The sequence below is a fragment of the Phocoena phocoena genome, chromosome 10, assembly GCF_963924675.1.
Source record: "Phocoena phocoena chromosome 10, mPhoPho1.1, whole genome shotgun sequence".
Classification (NCBI taxonomy): domain Eukaryota; kingdom Metazoa; phylum Chordata; class Mammalia; order Artiodactyla; family Phocoenidae; genus Phocoena; species Phocoena phocoena.
Genome location: NC_089228.1, coordinates 11,424,069 through 11,450,359, shown reverse-complemented (window position 1 = coordinate 11,450,359; position 26,291 = coordinate 11,424,069). Strand labels below are relative to the sequence as shown.

Below are 26,291 nucleotides of genomic sequence, written 5' to 3'. Positions count from 1 at the left end.
TTGTTTGGAGGCTTTTTGGGTTTTTGTTTTAGCCATTGTCCCGTTCTAAAGGAGAAGGGCGTGGACCAGCCACAGAATGTCTCGTGGCCTAGCGAGAGCGAATGGGTTCCCCTCTCATTTCATTGAAGGCTGATTGGTGGTGACTGCCTGCGATCGTATTGAGAAGGATTCTGAGGCTGTGTCCACGCCTGCTGGCCGAGCGTACTGAGGCCCATGAGCAGTGTCTGCCCCGGGAGGGGAGACTGATAGTATGCGTGCTGTCATTGCCAGTCCTACGTGGGCCTTCCTTGAAGCAGGAACTCTGTTCCCTGGCCCTTCTTGCAGGTGGAAGTGATCAAGAAAGCCTACATGCAAGGCGAAGTGGAATTCGAGGATGGAGAGAATGGCGAGGACGGAGCTGCTTCCCCCAGGAACGTGGGACACAACATCTACATCTTAGCTCATCAGGTGCCACCCCTCCCCACGCCCACCTGCTGGGCAGGACTCCGTGCTGCGTGCCCTTAAACTTACTTTTCCTTTAAGCTTTTATTTAGCCTGAGCTTGTTTGGGTTCGTGGTAACGGGTACTGCCAGCCACCTGACCAAATGTGCCGAGGTCCAGGCTGCTTCCATTGCCCATTCCCGTAGGGTCATGTCCTTGGAAACCCCACGTTTCTTAAAAGCGTTCGCGCTGAGCAGTGACACTTGGATAGCTCATGACTGTGTCTCAAGACAGTTGAAAGGAGTCTTAGTCTTTTCATAAATATTGATGAGTCTGTCTTAACCATCTAAAGAAATAAACCTCAGCTGCCTGACCGATCGCACTTGGCAATCTTTGGGAACTTGTCATGATGACTTCTTTTTGTTTGCATTTTGGGGGATGTAGTAATACTTCCTACCCTGGCACCAAAAGGCCCTGTTTCGTAACTGTCTTCCCAAGTGGCTGGGCTTTTGCAGACACTTCCTCTTTCTGGAGGCTGATGTGTGTGGGCAGCCGGGAACTCTGCTGCAGGCTGGCACTTCCTGTCCCTTTCACCTCTCTTAGGTAGAGGAGTTTGGTAGAAAACAGTGATGGGATTGGGCCGGAGGTTGATAGATCCCTGCCCCTTCTCTCCTCCATTCCTGGCAGTTAGCCCCTGAGAGGTCTCGGGACATTCCGAATGCAGGCTCTGTGGGGCTGGATGGATAAACCCCATCTCCCTCCTGCCTGGCTAAAGGAATCGGGGCACAGCGGGACCTCGAGTGGGCATGCGCTTTCCACGCTGCTCTGCCGGAGCCCGGAATAGGTGCCATGCAGCACACCCTTGATGGGGAGGAGAGGTGCCCTTGACCCCTTCGCCCCCCAGCTTGCTGCTCGTTACTCTGCGTCTTTTGTACCCAGAGCTGGAAAGGAGCTGTGTGTTCCTGTTGCAAAGAGACGTGACTCCCCTGTTTTCTGTATTTGTGTTCTAGTTGGCTCGGCACAACAAAGAACTTCAGACCATGCTGAAACCTGGTGGCCAGGTGGAGGGAGACGAAGCTCTGGAGTTTTACGCCAAGCACACGGCCCAGATAGAGGTAAAGGCAGGGTAAACTCGGGGCCCGGGCCTGCGTCGAGGGCCTCCGGTGTGGGTGCCCTGGGCTGGGGCTGGCACGCGGTCATTGGTCGGAACCGTAAACAGGTTGTGGGAAGCTACCGTGCACCAGGGCCTGCACTCAGTGCTAACAGCCAGTGATGGCCAGGCCGGTCCCGAGGCCTGCGTAAGGCCTGGCGAGAAGGTAGGTGAGTCCACACAAGGAGACGCGCCACGCGTTCCGACAGGGCCGTGAGGACAAACAAGGCATCACGAGACGGTCCCCCGGAGGGACCTGCTGTGGACTGTGGTGGTCAGAGAGGCCTGCTCTGAAGATGGGTATCGAAGCACAGACCTTCAGAAGGATGGGAATGAACAGGCAGAGCTGGGAGGCAAGAGCTTGGCAGACACGGGGAGGCCCTGAGGTGGGAGGTGAAGGTGAGGAGGTAGGATGTAGGGAGCTAGAGGGAGAGCAGCCCACGATCAGAGAGGGAAGACGGGTGGGCCCAGAGCCTGCAGGACCGTGTCCGCCGTCCTCAGAAGAAGTCTGGACTTGGCCCTCAGAGCAGTGTGGAATCATTGGAGAGTTGTACACCGAGGAGTGATACGACCAGATCCGCCTCAGAGAAAACACACACAAGAAACAGAATCCTCTCCATTTCGCAGCTGGGAAAACTCTGCAATAGGACTCAGAGAGGTTGTGTCATCTGTCCATTTATCACTCTCAGGGCTGGAATTTTCACCCAAGTCTGGCGCTGACCCCCGAGCCTATGGGTGCTTTTTATGTCACCTGCCTTGTCCCCTGACAGTCGAGAGAGTACAGACCTATGGGTGCAGGCTGTGGGCAGTAAGCGATGGTGTGTCTGTCTTGTTTGGCTAATGAGGAAATGCACAGATTCAGTATCAGTGTCGGGGCAAAGATTTTGAAGGACTCACAGGCTCCTTTGGGCCGTGTGAAATGTTCAGGATGGAGTCTTGTAAGAGTGTATTCTCACCCGCTGCCTCGGGCCTCTGGGCTGTCCTAATAAAATGTGTCATTTCACTGATTAGTTGATCGTGACGGTGTGTGTAAACTCATATGCTTGATTTATTGTTGATGACCGGAAGTTTGTTCTCTGGAGCCCTTAGAAGATGAGCTTCAGGTGTTTGCGGTGTGGAATGTCAGAGGGGAAGGAGCCTTGGAGATCACCGGGGAGCAGACGGATGCTTGATCAGATTAAGAGGTGTGAACAAGGTCATCCACCCTGTTAGAGGTGGCAGAAGGGCTGAGTTCTCATTCCCAGCTATAAGTTTACTGAAATAAAGAGGCATGGATCAATCTTAAAGGATAGAGAGAAATGGCCAGGCAGGGGGTCCCGAGCTCTTAAATCCTCTTCCTGGGCAGCTGCCCGGACCTTCCAGCCTCCCAGGGAATTACCTATGCAATTACCTATGAATTACCTATGCAAGGCGGATAAGCGCTGTCACTCCCTGGGGCTCTTGCAGACCCTTGTGCGTTCACTCTGGTCACTCGGGCCGGGCAGCCCTGGAGTCTGGGAATCAGTTCTTGCCAGGAGGCCTCCTGTGTCCTCCTCCGTTGCCTCCTGAGCCCAGACACACTTCTGAGATCATGTTCCTGCCGTGTAAGGGGGGGGCTGATCCAGAGCCCACTTGACGGTGTGAAGCAGGGCGGCTCTGGACAGTGGGAGACTTCAGACTGTGTGTGCACCCGTGTTACCAACCCCCGCACTACAATTCCGGTTAAATGAGGTTGGCTTATGACCCACAATTAGTATGATAAGGAAGCTTCCATAACCTGATCTCCAACTCGCTTTGCAAGCCGTTGGTCTCAAGATGACATCTCCCAGAATTTATGGAGGCAGGGCTGTGGGAACCTGTCTCGTTTCTGAGAGTTTCCCGCTACAGCTTGACCTGAGTCACCTCTCTTGCTGCGTTGGGAACAGTGTTGGGAGAGAGAGAACCAGATCTTCTTGTAGAGGGCGTGGGCCCTGGGCCTCACCTGACTTGTCCAGCCTCTGGGGAGGAAGGATAAAGGGAGGCCATGCCCCTATGATACTGCAGCCCGTACCCCTTCGGAAATCTCTGCCCCCCAGGACTGTGACAATGCAGTGTTGAACAATTTGAACAATCTCGACCAGACAACTCTCTCTGGGGATTGAGCCCATCTAGGAAGGGCCCGGGGAAAATCTGTGAGGTGTCCACCCCGGGACCCAACAAAGCTAGTTTAAAGAACAGTGAGTTCCACTATACCAGTGTTAAATGGGCATATTGGTTCAGGCATCGCACATGTTAGATGCCGTGACAAGTCAGAGGTAGGAGGTCACTGCAATTGCATAAACCAGTGGTCCCCTTGTAGAGTTCCTATGTAGGAAAAATAACGCAACTTTGCAATCTGAGGAAGGCTGTTAGGTGAGGTTTGCACCACAGCCTAGCGCTGCAGTAGGATCGCCACTGGCCATGTTTGGCTATTTACATTAAAATTAAGTATTAAACTCAGACCCTCGGTTGTACTAGCCACACGTGCTAGTTCTCAATGGCCACATGTGACTAGTGACTCTCCTTTAGGACGGGGCAGGCACGCAGACACAGAACCGTTCCATCATTACAGAAAGTTCCACTGGATATCCCCAGCCCAGAGCCTCATCTGAATATGTACACAAAACACGCTTTAAATTGTTCCAGATAAAACTTAGTCACTAGTCAAAATAATGGGTCTGAGGTTAGAAAAATACTTTAACAGACTTACCAAAACTACTCTCTTATAGATCTAAGAGATACAGCCCAGCCTGGGAGCTGCAAAATCACAGAAGTCTAGATCAAGTCTGTGTTGTGCTGGACCTTCAATACTGAGCCCGTTGCCAGTGTAGAGGTCCTTAGTTGTGTGTTGGTTTTTGAAGATGATGAGTACTGAACCTCATCCATTTTTTCCCCCTAGATTGTCAGATTAGACCGAACCATGGAACAGATTGTTTTCCCCGTGCCCAGTATATGTGAATTCCTAACCAATGAGTCAAAGCTACGAATATACTACACTACAGAGCGGGATGAACAAGGCAGCAAGATCAACGATTTCTTCCTGCGATCCGAGGACCTCTTCAATGAGATGAATTGGCAAAAGAAGCTGCGAGGTAGGTCAGCAACGCCTCCAGAAGCTACAGAGACACGCGGTTCTGGGGTCTCACACAGCAGGGCTTGATGGTGGGTACGTGGACCTCCAAGTAGGAGCAGAGCTGGTGTGATTTAGGATTCTGTCCCCCTCTGGGCACCAAGAAGACTGGGCACCTTTGGAGCTGAGAAGTGTGCTCCAGCCTTAGGGAGGCGCCTCCCCTGAAAGGGCTTGCTCCCTGCCCCCTTTGATCTGATCTGCTTGCAGAGCTCCAGGGAGAACTTGGTATCTTGATGTAGAAAATAAAAGGAGCGGAGAACAGGCGGGCCTGGCGCTCACAGGATGGTGCATTTGAGCAGGAGACTCAGCCCACCTGACTGCTCATTTACTAGCCCACCTGCTCGGAAGATGCCGCTCTTCCCCCTTTTATGGGGTAGCTCGGATTTTAGACCCTAGTGTCATTTTATAGGCAGTGGAATCATTTACCGCTTGAGATGCGTCATTGGTCACCAGCGAGTCCCGTGGCGGAGCCCAGCCAGGCGGGCTGCAATTACTCATCTGAAATACTTTTATAGGGCTTTCCCGGAAGGCTTCTCCGCGCCCGGTTTTCATTAGGGTTTTAACGTGATCCTGCGGTACCGACAGTACGCTAGGCACCAACTGTTACGACCCACTTAGAGAGGATGGTGCTTTATTCCTGTCTGTTAGTCAGGAGCCAGGGTTTTTATTTGAAACCCTGGATTCCAGCTGCAGTTGTGATCACTGGGGCTCCTGCTGTGGTGAGGGGAAGCTGGGCTAGAGGTCAGTTTCTGGACGCTTTTGTCCTCTTCCGCCCCTACCAGCCTGGGCCGGCACAGACTAGCCTCCTCTACTGCTTCCACTGCACTGCTTTGCTCCCTGCCTCCCCAGATTCGGTTGGTGTCAGAGGGGCTTGTGCAAGCGGGCTGGCCGGGAGGCGCTGTTCTCACCTCACCCCCACTCCATCCTCCCTGATCTCTAAGGGGCACCTCATCATCCGGCACTTTAAAGCATTATCATATGTTTTGCTGAGCCAACCCATTCCTCGCCCAGCCCCATGCTTGGTGTCTGGACCACCTTTAGCAGAACAGCGGGCGTGTCCTCCTTGGTGTGGCCCTCAGAAGACCTAGGGGACAAGCTGCCCCACTCTCTGTGTGTCCTCGTAGCCGCTGTGGGCTTGATCCAAGCTCCTCCCGCTGAAGCATTGTGAGTAGTGTTGAATGTCTTCACAGCACCACGCTTGGGCAGTAGGGTAAAAAAGACACCCAGAAAGGTAGACATAGACCCCATCCGTCGTGTACTCTTGTGTTTTCAGCTATTCCATGAAACAGAAGGCACCTTCCTCTTATCTGTTGATTTTGCTCTTCACTGAAATAGTCCATAATTCCAACTTGAGGAGATGATCCTGAATTCGTGTATCCAAACCTCCAAAATAGTTATTAAAATGGTGATTTCTCCCTTACCAAACGTGTGGGTCTACTAAGTACTAAGACTGGTCAGATGCATTCATTCTCTCAGAATTGTGTTATCAAATAGGTACATAAAATAGGCTCTCCAGTGGGGCTTATGAACTGAAAGAAAGGTTCTTCACCTTTTATGATGAGGTGAGATACCTTGTCATCCCTGAGATGTTGTCATCAGCCTGGCATAATAGGAAGACCTCAGCCCCAAGAGGTGGGAGATCTGAATTCCATGCTCCTTCTGTCACCCCCTGACTCTTTGGCTCTGGACAGATGACTTAACTTCTTCTAGGCCCTCACCTATAAAGTGGGGAATTAAGACTACCTGATTGTTTGATTGATTGCATAATGGCCATCTCATCATTCCAAGATTTATGTTGCATTGTAGCTAATACCTTCTCTTACTAAGTCTGTCTTTGTTTCAAAAACAGTTTTTGTTTCAGTGAAGCTTAAACACAGCTATGGCTGTCAACTGAGAGATTTTAATTGGCTTCATAGCTTTCTGCTGGTAAGAGAAAAACTGAAAGTAATAACGGAATTAAACATGATTTGCATATTTAGGAAGGGGAGAAATGTACTCAGAAGTGCAATTAAAATGAAATATATTTTCTTCTCTATGTAGCTTATTTCTCTTCTAATAAGTCTGCGGAAAAGATTTCTCTGGCTTATTCACAAAGCTCCTCTTCCTTTTCCCGAAAGTATCACAGAGAATCATCTGTGCTTTGGAGAAATCCGTAGCTAGGGCTCAGGTACACAGTAAGGTCTGTCTGAGACTCGGATTGCTTCATCTTTTCTTCTGCAAGTATTAAGATCCTCAGGTCCTGTGCTCTCTTGTAAACCCTCTTCCCTGCTCTCCTCCAAACACACACACACACACACACACACACACACACACACACACACACACCCATTCTGTGAATTCACATCCTCTGTCCACTGTGCCTCTCTGACATCTTCTCCTGAAGATCCTGGCCCCAGTGAAGAGAAAACTCTGGGCTAAGACAACTAGAAGATAGTGAGAGGAAACTGAGGCAGAGTTGCGTATGCTGACACTTCGTTATGTGGTATTACGTGGAGTTTACCCTCATAGTTACTACACACATCAGAGTAGAGTGGGAAATTCTCTTGTTATATGCACATGGAGTCCAAGTCCTCAAGCAAGCCCCAGTTCCTTACAAACAAACAAGCTAGAGAGGAGGGTTACCAAGAGATGCCCCAGGTGCAGTTATTTAAATCGCCCTGCCCATCTGGGATCATGGTACCCTGTCTTCCTGCACCTGCGTAGACACCCACTTGACTTGAAGGACGGAATGTTTGTTCATATTCAGAGTGACACCACAATTTAAGTACAGTGTTAGTTTTATAAAAGTAAGATTTGTTAGTTGTCTGCCACAGTTGAAGACCATCGTACAGCAGCTACTCTCACACTTAGTATTGAGAGCTGCTCTGAAGGGAATTCTGGCTTACCCATCACTGAGCCCTGCCATTTCCTGCCTTTTTGTCTTTTAACTTCTCATGAGCCTGTTACACATACACTGATGTGGGGAGGATTTTGTAAATTCCCGTGAAACCCTCGCTCAGCTTCAACAGTTTTCAGCCCTTTGCCATCCTTGCCATGTGTCTCTTCTGTGCTCTCTGGAGTTTTCATATTCAGATCAGAAATGGGCTTCAGTCCCAGAAGAAACACCAATAGCCATTGTCTACAGAGCGGGTGATTTCTCATCTTAAATTTGCTTTGGCAATTAACTTATGAAAAAGTCATTCGTTAACTATAGGTGGGACTGACTCCTGGTCGGCTTCTCCATTGCATGGTGACATGAGCCGCTTAACTTTGTCCCTGTCACTGAGACCAGCAGGTCTCTGAGCTGGGGAATGAGATCTCCATGCCTTCCATCCTCTGCTGGGCCTCAGTTTCCCTCATCTATAAAATGAGATCTTTTAAACTAGATGATGCTTATAGCTGTAAAAGTCTACAGTTTGGAAACGTGGCCTGTTACCAAGTGCAAACATGAGATGAGCAGTTATTCAGTTATCCAGGGCTCTGTTTAATTATGCCATAACTTTATTTTGGATAGAAGTTTCCAGAGGCTTGGCTACTGCTATAGGCATCATTCGAGAGTCATTGGATTTGTCCCTGGCTGCTGTCCTAAAGTTAAATGATGACTTCATTGGGAGAGAGAAATAACACGCTAGAGATCCATTTTCACATACTCCACACTTTTCTTTGGAGGAGAATAATGTTGAATGAGACCGTCTTTTGGAAACTTTGCCTCTGGCATGGAGATGGAAATCATTCCTGCCATCGTCCCAAGTGTAAGGCACCATTGAAGAGTTCAGAGGAAAAGGATGCACCAGTGCACACAGTGTGGTCACCGGCTTGTTCTCCTAATGCTGAGATGCAGCCAGTGTGGTATCACCTGTCGGTAACAATGGATTAAGATGGCAGCACTGCCTACAGGGTCTCTCGCCCTTTGTGAGGGCTTTGGTTCCACATCCTTTCTCTACTGTAGCCTTTGAAAATGGGAGCTCCACTGCTGACCGTCCAGGCAGAACTCCCACTCCTAGTTGGCAGATGACCTGGTGTTAGGAAAGGGAACATTACCTTGCTTTTAGTCACCAGTGAGTCGGTGAAGAATTTCGAGCAAGGGAAGAGTGTGGAAGAGGTAACATTGTTCCTAGCCTGGGGCCCAGCTGGGCCAACTCCGAATGCTGTGTGTCCCCCACCAACCAGCGCCCCCCACTTCTCAAAGTCTTATTGAATTTTCGGGTCTCCTTAGGCATCTCATCCAGTCCCAGCACCCCAGGGAGAACTGAGGACTCGGCACATGAACCCTGGATAACCCCCAAGATTCCATAACTGATGGTGTTGACAGGGGCATGCAGGGTTTTCAGATGTTCCAACTTTTCCCCTTTCTTCTCCTCCTTAGCCCCCAATACATCTTCTGTTCCAGTAAGTACTCCAAACAGAAACAAACCAATCTGGTGTCGTTCTGAGCCTATGAGTCACCTTCAAAACAAACAATCGTTTTTACTGTTGTGGTAAAAACTGGGAACAAAAGTGGACTTGTAGGGGCGGAGCGGGAGGGCCGTGTGGATTCCCAGCGTTCTGGCTTGCAGTCTTGAACCTCACGGGGCTCTGTCCTTGTTTCCACAGCCCAGCCCGTTCTGTATTGGTGTGCCCGCAACATGTCTTTCTGGAGCAGCATTTCATTCAACCTGGCTGTCCTGATGAATCTGCTTGTGGCCTTTTTCTACCCATTTAAAGGAGTCCGAGGAGGTACCATCCATATCTTTAATTTCAAGGAAAATTCCAGAGGCAGCAGGAAGGCTGTGACTTGCATCCTAAACGTGATCCCTGGAAGTACTGGTGCAAGTTATGGGATCCCAGTTACCCATTTTCAGACAAAATGAGAGTGTAGCTTTTAGCACGGGTTTATTTTTAAATCTAACTTGAAATAATACAAATTGTATGTCCGTATTTATTTACCGGGAAAGAAAGAGAAGAAGCTATTTACAGTATTTAAACTGTAAGGGTTCATCTTAGTCAGCCTCCTTGTTTTATATGTTGGGAAACTGTCAGAGAAGCTGAGAGATTTAGCCAAAGTCACACAGCCAGTTAGCGACCGAGCTAACCCTAGCACGTAGATATTTTGATGCTCAGTCCAGTAGATGTTTTTTTCCCATGCCATACTTGTGAAATTGATTTCAGACTAAAGAATTTGTAGGACATCTCTGGAATTTTTTTTTTTTTTTTTTTTTTTTTTTTTTTTTTGACAAGAGGTAGGGTGAGGCAGGGCTTGAGTGACTGCAGACGGCACATCCTTGGCACTTTAGTCTATTAAGAGCTACATGCCCTTATTCACATAACGAAACGTGCTGTCCATGGTCTTGATGGATTTCCCCCACCACTGTCTCCTTCCAGTCATGTGTGTGTACATTCTGCACATTTTGCTGAGAAAAGGCAAGCCGTTCAGGAGGGGCATTTTTCTGTTTGGGGCTCCTCGGTTTGCGTAACAGCTCTCTGGAGACATTTACGCGTGTGGGGTTCTGGGGGTTGGCGGAAGCTCCTCTTCTATTAAACATCTACGGCCTACTTTTCTGACACCTGCTACAGCCTCCTGGGAGGCCTGCTTTTCAGCTCAATTTCTCATCAGAGCTTTTTGGCAGATCACCTCCCGTATGTATGTCACAACCTGCCAGGAGCCACCTTGTGTGAAACATAATGGGATGAAGAGCCCAAAAGTAAGACCAAAAAAAAAACAGAAACAGTGCAGAGGTAAATTCCAGGCTCAGCTCTGGATTTAATAATATAGATGTCATAAACGTAATGGAAGTAAGTTTAAGGTCAGATTTGAAAGTGGTCATATGTTCTGTGATGTGTCTAACTTACTCATTTGAGGCGTTAGCTTTTCTGTTTGGCCTGAAGCTATGTTGAAGGCTCCATTTAAGTGATGTTTTTCCCCCCAAAAGCCGTACTTAAACACCAGCCCAAGGGGCATTTTCCTTTAAAATGCAATATCAGGAATCGTAAGTGTCCTTGGCTGCAACGTTGGGCAGGTCCACAGGGCTGCAGGGTGTTGCCCCTGGGGGGAATGTCTGCCCTCACCAGGGTGCCAGTCAGCAGAGGTAAGAGCGCAAAGTGGTCAACCCAGGGCTTAGGTGGAGGGGACAGAGCCCAGGCCTCTTTTCACCTCTGGGGAGCTGTTGTGCACATCATAGCAGATCCTTCAACTATTACTTTGGATGTGTTTTCGTTTTACCCTCCACTTCTTTAAAAATATTTAAAATTGATTTTTTTTTTTTTTTAATATATCTTGGCCATTTTCTTCACTGGTCACTTGTGGCAGTTTTGAGGCCAGTGCTGGGGACAGTTCATTGACACCTCTCTCCTCTTCAATGATAAGCCTCATCCAGTGGAACAGCTAGAGTTACAAAGTCCAGACTTCGTGTCTAGGCCTGGCTCTGCCACTCACCTGCCACGTGACTCTGGGCGAGCCACTTCAATTAGTTCTCCTTATCCTCTCTTTTAAGAGGTGCTTAAATTGAGCCAGTAGTTGTGAAACTTAGGTGTGGATTTAGAAATTCCTGTAGAGGTCAGGAGAAGATAGTCGCTGACCTAGTCAGGATCTCTGGAGCATCCTGTTTCTTGCCCATCCAAGTTGAAGAACTACTGGATGCAATGATTCTTAAAGGTCCTTCCATCTTTACAGTGGTGGCACTCAAGGTGACATCACCCCTGGCTGATCTGTAGAAGTCCAGGCTTTCTTTTTTGGCAGCATGGGCTTTAGAACTTCACGCAGATAGACTCAACAGAAAACGTAATTAGATGTCCTTGGAGAGGACAAGGTTGATCCGACCTAAGGAAGCCCTTTCCATTATGCAGTGACTGAGATCACCTCAAACACATCCACTCACTCAGAGGGATTTACTTTTTTCTTTTGGAAGATGTGTCGGGGGCATCTTCTATAGTCACTGTTGACCATCTTCAAGAGGAGGGTTGTGTTAGCCCGGTCTAGAAACAAAATCTGATTGGTTACCTGAAAGTATTTCTTTGAGAGCAATATTTGTGCTCATTGAATTCTGAAACCAGGATTTCCAAAATGTCTCTCTTTCAGGTGTGTAATGACCTTGCTCTGTGTGCCGACGTGGCTCTGTGACTTCCAAGGCTTGTGGCTGCCAAGGACACTGTGGCCTTAAAAGCTCCTTTTTAGAAGTATCATTTTCCCCCTTTATTTCAGAACTGATGAGTCACAGCGTCTTTGAACAGCATGAAAATTGGGCATCTTCAGGTTTCATACTGAATTTGTAAACATGGCATGATGATTAAAGCACATAAAGTACTACTTTTTAAACCTTCTTACTGTTGAAATTTTCCAATATATACACAAGTAGAAAGAACAGTATAATAAACTGCCATATACCCATAAGCCCAGCTTTAACAATTACCAACATTTTGCCAATTTTGTTTCATTTATACTCCTACTGTATTTTCTGCAAGATTTTAAAGAAGTCTTGACATCTTGTCATTTTGCCCATAGATATTTCACTGTGCATCTCTAACTTCTAAGAAAAATTTAAAATGTGTATAATCACCATACCATTATCATATCTAACAAAACTAACAGTAAATCATGTCATAGCCTGTCCATATTGATGTTTCTCCAGTTGTCTCAAAGAAGTCTTTCTATAATTGTTTATTTGGAATCTAGCATTAATTATCACCTCTGTTTTTATAGTCGGAAGACAGCAGGTTTTTATATTGTCCCCTTCAGGATTTGAGTACATGTGTTGTACTGGTCACATTTATTACACTGAGCTCTTAAGAGCAGTTTATGATAATCAAGTGCTTAAGAAAATGAAAGGCAAGCCACAGGCTGGGAGAAAATACTTACAAATCATACATCAGACAAAAGGCTTATATCCAGAATATATAAAGAACTCTTACAACTCAACAATAAAAAGATTACCCAATTAAAACAGTGGGAAGAAGATTTGATCAGTTACTTCACACAAAAAAAGACATATGAATGGCCAAGAAGCACATAAAAAGATATTCAACATCAGCAGTTATTAGAGAAATGCAAATGAAAACCACCATGACATGTTACTAGAAACCTACTAGAATGGCTAAAATTAGAAAAACTGATGATACCAAGTATTGGTGACGATGTGGAGCAAGTGGAACTCCCATATATTGCTGATGGGAAGGGAAAATGGTACCAGCAGTTTGGAAAACAGTATGGTTAGGTCTTCTAAAGTTAAGCATGTACTTAGGGTCCCAAAATCTACTTCCATGTTTTTGTCCCAGAGAAGTGAGAACATACACCTACCCCAAGATTTGTACTTGGTTGTTTCCAGTAGCGTTATTTGTAGCAACTCCAAACTGGAAACAACCCACATATCCATTAATTGTTAAGTGGATAAATCAGTGGTGGTGTATTCATATTACGGAATACTTCTCAGCAATAGAACAAACTATTAATACACACAATAACCTGAATGAATCTTAAAAATTTTGTTAAGTGAAAGAATTAAAAAGACTACCTACAAATATGATTATTTTTCTCATTTCATGAAATTCTGGAAAATGCAAAGCTACAGTGGTAGAAAGCAGGTCCATATTTGCCTGGCATTGGAGATGGGAGAAGGCATCAGTTGCAAGGGGCACAAGGAAACCTCTTAGGGCGATGAAGTTGTTTATATCTTGATTGTGTTGGCGGTTACATGAGGTCATATGACTGTATATACACTGCCAGAGGTCATCAAAGTGTGCACTTAAAGCAGATGGATTTTTTTTTTATTTTTTTAATGATAGTTAAGGCCCATTCCTCCAGGGGCGTATATACTCCTGGTATATGCTGTGTCACCTTAGGCAAGATACGTAACCCAAGATTCCATTTCCTCTGGAGTAAAATGGAGATGATAACAGCAACCTCATAGGGTGATCAAGAGGGTTAAATAAATGATAATCAGCATAAATGGCTTAACACAATATCTGACAGTTGTTAAATGCACAGCAAGGGACACCTAGGCCCCATTATGCACTTCTTCCTGAATTTCTGAGAAGCTTCTGCCTCCTGGTGCCCATTCCTAATCAGGTTTACCTTTGAAGGATATCCAAAGGGAAGAGGTAGGTGGCTGGGGTTAGGGGGACAGTTTTCAGAGAGAAAGTGAGTCTCAGCAGGTGTGGACGAAATGAACTAGGGCAGCCAGCAGGCTCGTGGAAGAGCTGGAACCTGCCGGGGTGTCTCTTTCCCTGGCGGTGCTTCAATCCCAGCAGTGCTGGAGAATTGAAACTCCTTTATATAAGTGGCCTTAATCATGTAGTGCTACTTGTTTACATCTGAAGGAAAGTCAAAACGTGACAGCATTTGAAATAGGGGTGTTTTTTTTTTTTTAAATGAGTGTTTTGCAGAACCTTATTTTTAGCCCTGTTGGCTCATCTTACATAACCAAGCCGTCTCGTGGGACACTCTAAATAGAACTTGCAATAGCAAGAGATGGCAAAAACTGGTATAAGCTCTTTGACTACAAGGATAATCGAATTGTAGGATGATGCTAATGGTACGGAAGTTGCTTTCCTCCTTGCCTTGAAGAAATTTGATACAGGCAGGGGACCTGCACTTTTCCTTAGCGTGCTTTTAATAGAAATTAGAAGTTTATTCTTCCAGCTTGCCTCCCCTAAGAGTGAAGTGTGACACATGTATGAGTTTTGCTCATGGAACAGACTCATCTGATGGGTGCCTACTGGGTGCCCAGTGCTTCCCTTGGGGAATTTGGAGTCTGGTGGGGATGGGGTTTAGGGAGGGGGCAGTGACCGCTAAGAGAACAGTGTCCCGTAGGGATGACCAGGGGTACAAGAATCAGAGAAGGAAGGAGCACCTGGCATGTTTTGTGAGGAGGAGACTTCCTAGAAGAGGTGACGTCGAAGCTAAGACTTAACATGAATGGGAAAGGGAGAGAATTTCCCAGGTAGAAGGAACACGTATATCAGTAGAAGGCTTGCAGGTAAGAAAACATGGATGTGATTGGTTACGTCTGGGGTAGAGAACTGGACGTGAAGGTTGGGACATACAAGACCAGAGAGGTGGTTGAAGAAAATGACGTTAAACCTGTTTTGGTCTGTCACCTGTACCAGGTGAAAGCTCTGATCTCTGAGAGCCCTGCCTTGTCTTTCCAGGAACCCTGGAGCCACACTGGTCAGGGCTGCTGTGGACAGCCATGCTCATATCTCTGGCCATTGTCATTGCCCTCCCCAAGCCCCACGGCATCCGGGCCTTAATCGCTTCCACAATTCTCCGGTTGATATTTTCGGTCGGGTTACAACCCACGTTGTTTCTTCTGGGAGCTTTCAACGTAAGTATGAATACCTTCATCGCCACTTTTTTGTTTACATACAAGTAGGAATGCCTTCCATCCTCCCCAGAATCTTGGCCTGTGCTTCTGGTGCAGAAAAATATTATCTGGGTCAACTGTTAAAATAGCAGAAGCAAAGGAGAGCTACAGGTGGCCGTCTCCCTCTTCCCCTTGTCACAAGACGGTGAACCTCTTAACGTACTCTCTGGGCACCGACAGTCTCATTTTCAGGGAATATTCCTCTCAGAATTAGGCAGACAAAGGGAGAGAAGTTGAGATCTGGGTTAGTTTTGCCAATCAGGTCAAAGGTGTGCTAGGACGAGAGATTTTAGCCAGTTAAGTCAAATGACGGAATAACACAGCACCCACTTCTGGTGAGGACCGCAGAGAAGCAAGAGGAACTGTTGACAGAGATGGGGCAGGTGGAGAGGTAAGAAGAGAATCAAGGAGAGTTACCTCAAAGTCAGTAGTGACATTTGGAAATGCTCTTTCACCGCTGCGGATGGGCAGGTGCCAGCTCCATCTGCGGAATTCCTAGGAAATGGACACAGCTGATATAAAGCCATAAATTGGAGAGGTTTCCTGGTGAAAAAAAAGGAACGAATTGGGACATGTGGGGATCTAAAACTGCCTTCCAGAGGTTTCTGCCCTGAGTGTATAAGGAAGCTGAGGTCACTGTTCAGAAATGGAAGTGATACTGCAAAAAAGGTGAATCCAGTAATTGAGGGCAATCATAAATGTCCCCCAGTGGCTGTTCAGATGACAGAGGCGGCAAGGGCGCTAGGGGAGAACGGGGACAGGGCTGAAGTTTTGTCTTAAAGAATGGAGACAGTGGGGCCAGGAAGCAGAGCATCTTCCCCACAGGCCACAGCAGCGAGGGGAGCCCGGGCCTGCTCAGGAGATGGCCACCCGTCGCGCTTCGCCTCCTCTGTGGCTCACGTACCGACGTGTAGGGCCTGATCCTGTACAGGGAACCTGGGCCCTGCATTTCAGGAAGACGCACTGGGGCTTCATCCTCCAGGGCAGCGTGTTCTAAGTTGATAAATCTTAGGTGAAAAGAGCGTTCCTTGGTCAAATCCATGTGCGAAATGCTGGGTTAAGCAACATGAAAGGTTTTTCACGGCAGCATTTCTGAGACTTTAACATGCTGATACGGGTTATGAATCTGTAAGAAAGGGACACCAGGTATTTGTGTTTCCCGAACTTATTTGCCCACATTTTTTGTAAAGTATCACTTGGAATTAGTGTTGTATAGAATACAGGTTGGGAAATTCTATTCCCAATAGTGGGAAATGATTCAGGGTTTTTGAGCAATTCAGTGGTTGAGAAAATTCCCTTGGTAGTGGCATGAATGTACACGGATTTGTGCAGGGGGTTGGGGGACCACTTAGGGCCTCTAGCAGGGCTTTCAATTACGTGTGACGAGCCTGCGTCTTGGTCATAATGGAGAAGAAGGATGGTACAGATGTCAGAGCTTCGGAGGGAACAGTGACACGTGGTGGGCGCTGGGTCTGAACCTTAAGCCTGAAATTAGTGCAGGGCTTGGTCTGGGTCCTTTTCTCCAGGCAAAGAAGGTATCACTGTCTTGACTGGGTGATGAAGGAGGCAAGTATAACTCCAAATTTTTAGTCACGGGAGGCTGGGAGAAGAATGATGACTCCAGCTAAAATGAAGTCATGCAAGACCTGGTTTTCAGGGTGAAAATAGACGAAAACTGTTGGCTCACTGGGCTCGAGGTAACAAGACAGGCTATTAATGTTGGGCCTCGTGTTTGGAAATCGGCCATGACCAGAGTGACAGAGCCACATCAGCATTGAAGCAGGAAATACAGGCCTCACCTGCAGTGAGAGGAAGCTTTTTAAGAAGGAAATACGGGAGAAACAAATAAATAAAAGGAAAAAACACTCAGTATTTCAGAGGTTGTCTTCTGCGAGTTAATTCTTTTGTTTCTCTGGCCTTTGGTCATTCCATAGTTTTCTCTTTAACAGAAGTCAGTTGGGGGAAAGACTCCGTTTGGATAATTAGTGACCATTCATAATACCATTAGCTCGGGGGCATGGGGGGGAAGCTGAAACAGTAAACAATTACTCAGAGGGGATAACAAAAGAGGAATGTCACATGCAGCAATGGGAGAAGGAATAGCGGCTGTGGACACCCAGCGAAGGAATGTTGGAGATCTTAGAGCTGGGGAAGCAGCCCAGGGTGGTATCCTGGCAGCCACGTGCAGGGACGGTGGTGAGAAGGGTGCTGCAGGAGCTGGGGTTGGGTGCTAGGAGTGGGCAGGGCAAGACGGCCGTGTGTGCCCTGGAGAATCCCTGGGGACGTGGGGAGAGCCGCTGCAGTAGAGAGCTGGGACCAAAAGCCACATCTGACACTAACCAAAGTGGGGTCCGTAGGAAGTGGGGACAGCAGACTAAGACCATGAATAGGAAACAGTTGCTGGTGAAGCGACAGAGAAAACGGGGGCACAAGTTAAAGGGGAGAGTGGAGTCAGGTGAAGTGGACTGCTCTGTTAGTACCGCAGGTGCCTGGGCTTGTGTGAGGTCCTGGAATGTCGAGCAGAGCGTGGCCTTTTTTTTTTTTTTTCCTCTCTGAAACCCCAGCAACACAGTTCTTTCAGAATGAATGATGCTTTCTCACCCTAAAAAAGATCCTACACTGGCAAAAGTTAGAATATTAGAGGAAAAAGACCTGGTGGATTGAAAGGTTAGCCTGTCTGAGAAAGCCGAACCTTCTCCGTGGGTGTTGGCTTCCCCCCTTATCTGATTGCCGAGAAGCTCGCTTGCACTGACCCACCAGATTAACTGGCACCGCTTCCCCAGCACCTGTGGCCAAGCTAGCTCGGGTAGCAGGAGATGGTTTTACCAAGTGCGGCCGAAGCGCATTCTCTCCACCTTTCTCCTGATTCAGGTTTTTCTAGCAGCATGTTGCTATAGGCAGGCTTCAGGCATGGGGTTTCTCTCAAAGGTGGGACTCTGTTATACAGTAGGTCAGCCTTCAGTTGCAGGGGTCAGAAAACCTAATCCACGCTCATATAAGCAAAGGAGGAAATGTGACTGAGAATCCTAGCGCCTGGCTTCAGGTGTAGCTGCATTCAGGAGGCTGGACGGTAGCGTCAGGGCTCAGTTCCTCTCTTTTGGTTCTGCGCTGGTGGTACCCTTGGGCTCCATGGTGATGCAGGATGGATGCCAGCAGCCTCAGAGGTCACTTTCTGTCAGGTCCAGGGTCAGGGGTAAAGAACAAAGTTGTCTTACGCTGCAGTCCCAGGAAGGATCTCAGTGGGTGTCATTGACTCCATTTGGTCACGTGCCTATCCGTGAACCAGTCGTTGCCAGGGGATTGCCATAATTCCGACTGGCCAGGATGGAGCCCCACCCAGACCTCAAGGACCGATACACGGGAAGGGATGGATCCCCAGAGGAAAAACAGAAGTTATTCCCAACGCAAGAAGGGCCAAGCGTTGGTACTTTACGAGGTCCCAGTGTGGCTCCTTCTGAGGGATCAGACTAGTCTTCTTGGAGAGTTGGGGGGATCTGATAGTATAGGTTGGGAGGGAGACTTCCTTTATTCTTTATACTCTTTTATGCTATTGGGAAAAAATGCTCTTACTTTTACCATGTATATATGACTATTTCAATGAAATATGAGTTTATGAAAAGGAAGAAATGGGGAAAATCGCATTTCTTTGCTTATTAATAAGGTTACATACTTTTCGTATATTGTTTTTTAACTTTTTATTGATGTAATTGACATATAATATTGTATTAGTTTTAGGTGTACGATATTTTGATTTGATATGTATATGAATTACAAAATGAATACCACCATAAATTTAACTTTCATCACCAAAAAAAAAAAAAGAAGTTATTCCCAGAAAGGGGGGCAGGGGAATAGAACTCATCCTGAAGTCCCTTACTTTCCCCTGCGCACCCCAAGAGAATTCTCATTTTCCCTGTAAAACTAGGAGCAATGGATGACAAGAACTGGCTGCTTCTCATTAAATTGCAACCCTCTAATGCCTAGAATGTAACAGAAAGTTAGAAAACACTTTTTTTTTTTTTTTTTTTTTTCCTTTTCCTTTTGGTACGCGGGCCTCTCACTGTTGTGGCCTCTCCCGTTGTGGAGCACAGGCTCCGGATGCACAGGCTCAGCCGCTCCGCGGCATGTGGGATCCTCCCGGACCAGGGCTCGAACCCGTGTCCCCTGCATCGGCAGGCGGACCCTCAACCACTGCGCCACCAGGGAAGCCCCAGAAAACACTTTTAATCATGCTGATCACAGGGTTCGAGGATTGAGGTGACTTCTGTGTTTGACTAACTCATGGAAGGATGTTAGAAATGATTCATATCTTATCTTGAAAATCATAATTTCAGTATGTGTTAATTTTGTTTTTGTCACTTACAAATGCCACTTGATTAGTGTTGCCCATGAAGTTATTTGACTGTCACGTTAACTTGCAATATGCCTGAAAAGCAAAGTAATGAAATGACTTTGATCCGCAGAACAGGTCTCGGCGCGCGTTCGGTGGGCCCTGGGTGCAAAAGGAAGCTTTTGTTTGGGCACAGGCGCCGAGAGACGCCTGGGGGCAAACTGCCCTCGGCTCTTGTGAAGAGTCTCGAGTTCGGCATGTGGTCCGTGCTTATCTGACTGTTGCTCTCATTGTTGTCAGGTCTGCAATAAAATCATCTTTCTGATGAGCTTTGTGGGCAACTGTGGAACATTCACCAGAGGCTACCGAGCCATGGTTCTGGATGTTGAGTTCCTTTATCATTTGCTGTATCTGCTGATCTGCGCCATGGGGCTCTTCGTCCATGAATTCTTCTACAGTTTGCTGGTGAGTTGCTGGTGTTGAAAGATTTTACATGTGGGCAACTAGGAGAGCATCCTCTGTCCTTCCTCCCCTCACGGACCCCTCTTTTTCATGGTGACTGGTGTGCCTGGTCTACGAGGTCGTAGCCCGCCCTGTACGCAGCGTTTGGGGCATCTGGAGAGGAAAGCTGCCCAGGGAGCAGGTCCTGGAGCTATCAGGAGCCCGGGAGGTGCGCGATCACAGTGCGTGATCATGATGATAGATGATGCCCGCCATCTGGGTCAGGAGACGTTGCCTCCATGTGCACCTTTGTCTGTCTGATTTCTTGGCCTCAGCCAGCGCTTACAAGGAGAATGTTTTTGCGACTATCACCTTCTGACAGTTCTCATGGGATCCATTTTCCAGTGAAAACATGTAGTGCCAGTAAGAGCGGGAGGTATTTTCAAAGACCCAAGACCCATGGCGATGAGCTTGATAGATTTATTGATCCAGGAGACCTTTTTAGCAGAAGTTGTGTTCCAGTTTGAGCCGAGTGGTTACATGTCTTGATTTTCCATTATTTTCCTCCTGAGCAGGTTTTTAAATGACAGACCTCTATCTGCTTATTCTCCTGTCATTACAGGGAATCTTGACCTGTAGGGTTGTAGATAAAAAACCACTTCATTGTACCTATGTTAAATGACAGGAAGCATAAAATTGACCTTTCTGCGAGCAAAACCATCCATAAAGGGAATACGAGAAGTATTGGAATGTGTCTGATGATAAAAAACGATCAAGGCCTAAGTGTTGACTTAAGACGAGGGACTTGGGAATACCCTGGCAGTCCGGTGGTTCGGACTGTGCGCTTTCATTGCCAAGGGAGCAGGTCCGATCCCTGGTTGGGGAACTAAGATCCTGCAATCCGCGTGATGCAGCCAAAAAAAAGAAACGACGAGGGATCTACTTGCAAAAAGCAGAGCAAGGAAGGCACTTCCAGGAATTGCCGTCCGTGTGGTCTCCAGGCTGGTGACTTAACTGCTCTGTGCCTCAGTTTCCCCATCTACGAAATGGGGAGAACAGTCCATTTCCTGGCAGGGCCATCATAGGGATTTTCTGCTACTTCGCGTGTCAGGGTCTGAGAACAGCACCGCCACAGAAATGCTGGGCGGTGGCCGGCTGTCATTACCGTCTCTGTCATCCCGTCTCCCCTCTCCCAGCCATACACCATAAAGGATGCACCATTTAGGCCTCCAGGATTAGCTCCTTCCATTAGTGGTGGATGTTGGCAGACTGAGGGATATGGATATGGATTCGTTTTCCTCATTTTAAAATAGGTCTGGCCGTACTTTGAGGTTTTAGGCAAAGAGGTCTCTGGATACACTTGTGATGGCCATTACGTGCCCGATTTTGGTCGCTCTCTATCAGAGATCTTTAGAGCTCTGTGTATATTTCTAAGCCTTTTTGTCTCATGCAATAACACCCCTGGGTGGGGTTCCTGTTTGTGAGTCTGGGAGGCCCACGTCCGGAACCTGACAAATTCCTGTCCTCTCTCAGTGGGGAGGCAGAGTTGAGTCGGGGTCTCTCCCACCCCTGCTGAGGGCTCTCTCCCACGAGGTAGGGGAGTCCCCTTCAGACAGTGCCATCTCGCCCTGGCAGAAAATGACTTTTCCAACCATCTATATCCCGTTGGCTCTGTTTCTTTTTCCGTTCATCAAATCCTTTTGGTCACTGGCAGTGCCAGCCGGTGCCAGAACTAGACGCGGTGGGTGTCATGGTGAGACGAGGCAGTGTCGTCCCAGCCCTCACGGGCCTCACAGTGTAGAAAAGAACAGTTACTGTCACTTACTGACTGTGCCCTGTATGCTCTTTCTGTCCCCTCTCACGACCGCCTTTGAGGCGGACGAACTCTGCAAATTACCACTGGCCAGGTGGAGCCTGGTGAGGCAGGTCACCTGCCCGGAGTCGCACCGCAAGTCAGGGGCAGAGACCACGACAGTGACGCAGCTCTGTTGACTCCCGGGTCTAAGTGCTTAAGCACGGCCCTGAGCTGCCTTTCATTTGAGCCTGTGAAAAAGTCCCTGCTTCGGTGAAACCGGTATTTCACATTGCAATCTGCATGCCTGCCTTCCCGTCCCTCACCTGTCACAGAAGGATCAGAGGGGCTCCGAGCTGCTGGTGATGCTCCCTCGGCTCAGTGCACTTTGAGAAAGACTGACCAGGGTCAAATGAGACTGGGGTTGGACGCTTCTCGTAGGTGCTTCTGCAGGGTTTCTAAGTCACTTTCTGTGACTTCAAGTGATGCGTTCCTTTTGGTGTCAAAAGCAGTATTTAACGTGTCTGTTGGGAACCACAGACAGAATACTGAAACCGTTCACATTATTCCATAAACGAGGAAAGCCTGTGACAGGAAGGAATTGAAGAGAGACCTCTAGCAGGGAAAACCCACATGTCACGTGAAAACTCTACACCAGCAGGGCGGAAAGGCAGAGTGGGCGACTGTGGCCTAATTGAAGTTCACCCCGAGACTGGCTGAACCCGGTCCCAAGCCTGCATTCAAGTTGTGTCCTTAGCAAACTATTAACATCGCAAGATGAAAGTGTACAAAGTTCGTTAGCAGGCAGGTAAGAAAAGGAGAAATTCACGTGGTCAGTAAACGTGGAAGTGTTCTAATGTCCAACAGTGACGTAGTGATTAAAACAGGAGTGTGATCCCGTGTTGTACCTGTAATGCTGGGAAAGGTTCAGAAGCGTGATCGTGCCCACTTCTAGTGAGAGTGTGCTGAAGTGGGCCTCGTTCTCTGACAGTGGTAAGGGTAAATGGGTACAGCCTTTCCGGAAAGCAGTGGAGCGAATATTGCGTGTTATGTTTGACCCAACGGTTCCGTTTCTGGAAACTTGCCAAAAAGAAATAACCGGACAGGTATATATTGAGGCACCTGCCGAGGTGTTCATCACAGCATTACTTTTAATGATACATCATTGAAAACACCTTGACTGTTTAAAAAAGGAAAAGATATTGATTGAGTAGACTGGTTTTTCCATACACTGGAATACTAAGTGATCATTTTTTTTTTTTTTGAAACTGACATAAGGTTCATTATTTTTTTTCCTCAGAAAAAATTATAACAGAAACAAAGCTTAAAAACATAATGAAGTAAAACTTTCCTTAACAAAGATCCATGGACATAAAATGAAAAAGCTCTCAAATCCAAATAGATCTAATTGTTCTTTTTATTAAATATAGACACAGGTGGCAGCTATATTGCCCAAATTCAAGAGACTGTAAATACCTCAGGACCGTATTCGAATAATCTCTAATCTAAAATGAGTGAAAGTACCAGAAGGAAGAGAGAAAAGGTATTATCCAGAAAATCAGACCACTGCTTTTTTTTTTTTTTTTTTTTTTTTTGCTTTTTTTTTTTTTTGCGGTACGTGGGCCTCTCACTGTTGTGGTCTCTCCGTTGCGGAGCACAGGCTCCGGACGCGCAGGCTCAGCGGCCATGGCTCACGGGCCCAGCCGCTCCGCGGCATGTGGGATCTTCCTGGACCGGGGCATGAACCCGTGTCCCCTGCATCGGCAGGCGGACTCTCAACCACTGTGCCACCAGGGAAGCCCACTGCTTATTTTTAACCAGAGCTGTGATGATAGTTACTTACTTAGATTTGAAAAAATATCTGTTTTGATCACACCCTCACAGAGATTCTGAGTTTGTCAATAAGGCTATCATCCAGGCAGGTACTTTAACTAGGTGATCTTTTTGACATGAAAATGTTCATGATTCTTTTTACCAAGCAAGCGGACTATATGCCAGCTTGCGGTATAATATTTTTGTAAAAATATGTATGCATACGTTACACTTTTTTCAATTATGTAGTAAGGTCAGAAGGAAAGAATTTGTTGAGTAAATGTCTATAGATATTGGGGTTATTAGTGATTTTTGTTTTTTTCTTTGTGCTTTTTTGTGTTTTCAAAGTTTTCTCCATTGCACTTGTCTAATTTTCTAATTAGAAGAAAGTTTTTCCTTATTATCAAGTGATATATGTCCACTGTTTTAAAATCAGAAATGATAGATAAATGAGAAGGAAAAAGTTACTTGTCATTTCAGTGATTTGGGGGCTGTATAATGTCTACAGTTCCTAGCCCCAGAAAACAAGTGTCATTTGTTGTCTGAAGTTGCTCTTCCTTGCTGCTTCATGGTGAGTTGCTGGAAAATATTTAACCAACATTAACAGCAACATTAGCCTTTGTACTCTTATATCGAATAAACGCCTCTTCCTTGCTTCCTTTTAAGTGTCCTCCTTTACCCGGTGCCCTTCACACTGGTCTCAGGACACAGACTGGCCTGATGGAGGCAGAGGGGCTAATTGAGCAGAAAATGAACTCAGATGTAAAATTCTAAACTGGAAGGGACTCGGAGATGAGCTAGTTCAGTCCACTGATTTTACCAATTCAGAAACTGAGGTCCAGAGAGGTCTCATGGCCCGATCAACAGCTTGCAACGAATTAAAAGCAGAGTCAGGATTCACACCCTTGTCCCCTGACTCACTTGGCTGTGCACAGTCATTCCCCAAAGCCACGGTGGAAGCAGGACCTTCAGGACAGGATCAGATGTCCACACAGAGGCCATATTAAAGCTAGCTCCCACCCAGGTCCAGAATAACACCATGCATCTCTTCTCTCACGGCTCTCCGCCAACCCTCCAGCCAAATATCTGAGATTGTAGTTCCTAGAAAACCAGCTACTGGTCTCCCATACCTCTAAGTACCTCCAGGGAGCCTCCATTTCTCATGAAGCCAAGTTCTTGCAAAGCGCAGGCCCCTTGGACAGAGGGCGCACCAAGATGGTGAACCCGCTGTGAACCGCAGGGGGTCTCTGCCCCGACCAGGGCCATGGGAAGGGTTTAGGCTTCCTGGCGTGTTACCACCGCCAGCGTCCCTGCTGTGTACTATCTGTGTGACCTTGGCCCAGTCTCTTCGTCAGGAATTTAATGATAATTACTATCGATGGTGGACTTACTCGGCACATAAGTATGACTGTATGCTGAGCACTGTATATACATTGTCTATTTATTCTTTACAATAAGTCTTTCTCCTTCAGTCTGCAAATGAGGAAACTGAGGCTCCGAGAGGAAGGGGGTAGTGCCTGGACCTGGTGGTAGCAAGCGGTTCAGCTGAGGTTTGAACCTTTGTCCGCTCCAGAGTCCCTGCTCCCTGGCCTGGCCCACTGCAGGTCAGCCAGCCCCGTATCCAGAGTGGCTGGCCCTTAATAGAAGCTCAGTGAATAATCACAAAATGAATACCAGGCCCCTCATCCTTTTCCTCCCTTGTCCTCTGCAGCTCACTGGTACAGCCTGTATTTTCTCTATTCCCAAGACCTCTAAGCTACATGTAAGCAACTTGAAATTGCTATTGTTTCCCACCCTCCTTTTCTATATTTGTTTTTCCTTATTTTTACAATCTCGGTTTTCACTGTGAAGACAGGCAAGGGTAACACGTTAAGGGTGTAATGCTTTTGAGTTTCCGGAAGGGTAAATTCTTTATAAATCATTATAAAGTTGTCATTAGGGGATACTGATGTCCATCTAATATAGAGGCTTCTTAAAATGGCCCCATTGTTGTCCTTCCATTTGTTTTTTTTTTTTTTTTTTTTAACATCTTTATTGGGGTATAATTGCTTTACCTTCCATTTGTTTTTAAAGCTTTTTGACTTAGTGTACAGAGAAGAGACTCTGCTTAATGTCATTAAAAGCGTCACTCGCAACGGACGGTCCATCATCTTGACGGCGGTCCTGGCTTTGATCCTGGTTTACCTGTTCTCAATAGTGGGCTACCTTTTCTTCAAGGATGACTTCATCTTGGAAGTAGATAGGCTGCCCAATGAAACCGCTCTTCCAGGTGGGTTTGGGATCTTCTGAGCTTTTTTAATGTTAAAAGAGTATTTCCTGATTACAACTGAACTAAAAATGATGACTTTGGCAGTGTAGGTCTCTCCCTAACACTCAGAGTGTGAACTGAATACAGGGCTTAGTTTTCGCTTCATTCAAAGGGCGGTATGATGTGTCAGTGCTAAGCGTGAGTGTCCAGATGCTACGCTGAATTTATTTACTAAAGTCCTATTTTAAACTAGTACAACATTTTCATAAAACAGTTTGACCATGTATATTGAAAGCATAGGAGTCTGCATCCCTCTGGCTTGGTAAATCTACCCCTAGGAATTTATCCTTTAAAAAAAAAAATGTAGAAACAGATGTGTACGGAAGTATGTTCACGGCAGTGTGAAATTGGAAGCGATCTCAACGTAAGGGAGTGTTTCATTAGAGTGTGTTTCATCCATGGTGTGGTGAAGCCTGCAGATATGGTACGTCTTGATAAACCTTCATGGAAGAGTACCCAGGATATGGTAGGAAATGGCCAAAGAATAACTACAATAGGATCTGTGTAGATTTTTATTTTTAATTAAAAAGCTCATATATGTCTTATAAAATATGGAAGAATATACCCCCAAACTGCGTCAGTGGCTGTCTCTGGGGCT

The 26,291-nt window shown here is 46.8% G+C and overlaps 1 protein-coding gene across 4 annotated transcripts in view; it reads left to right on the top strand.

The window, feature by feature from the left end:
- ITPR1 (inositol 1,4,5-trisphosphate receptor type 1) overlaps positions 1 to 26,291 on the top strand; it is a 296,145-nt gene that overhangs the window by 239,091 nt on the left and 30,763 nt on the right. For all 4 annotated transcript variants that reach the window (XM_065886463.1, XM_065886459.1, XM_065886462.1 and 1 more), the window contains 7 exons: positions 325 to 447; positions 1,431 to 1,535; positions 4,467 to 4,659; positions 9,270 to 9,392; positions 14,796 to 14,971; positions 19,641 to 19,805; positions 25,459 to 25,654. In XM_065886463.1, the coding sequence (XP_065742535.1) occupies positions 325 to 447; positions 1,431 to 1,535; positions 4,467 to 4,659; positions 9,270 to 9,392; positions 14,796 to 14,971; positions 19,641 to 19,805; positions 25,459 to 25,654 (1,081 nt within the window). The remainder of the gene's footprint in view (positions 1 to 324; positions 448 to 1,430; positions 1,536 to 4,466; positions 4,660 to 9,269; positions 9,393 to 14,795; positions 14,972 to 19,640; positions 19,806 to 25,458; positions 25,655 to 26,291) is intronic.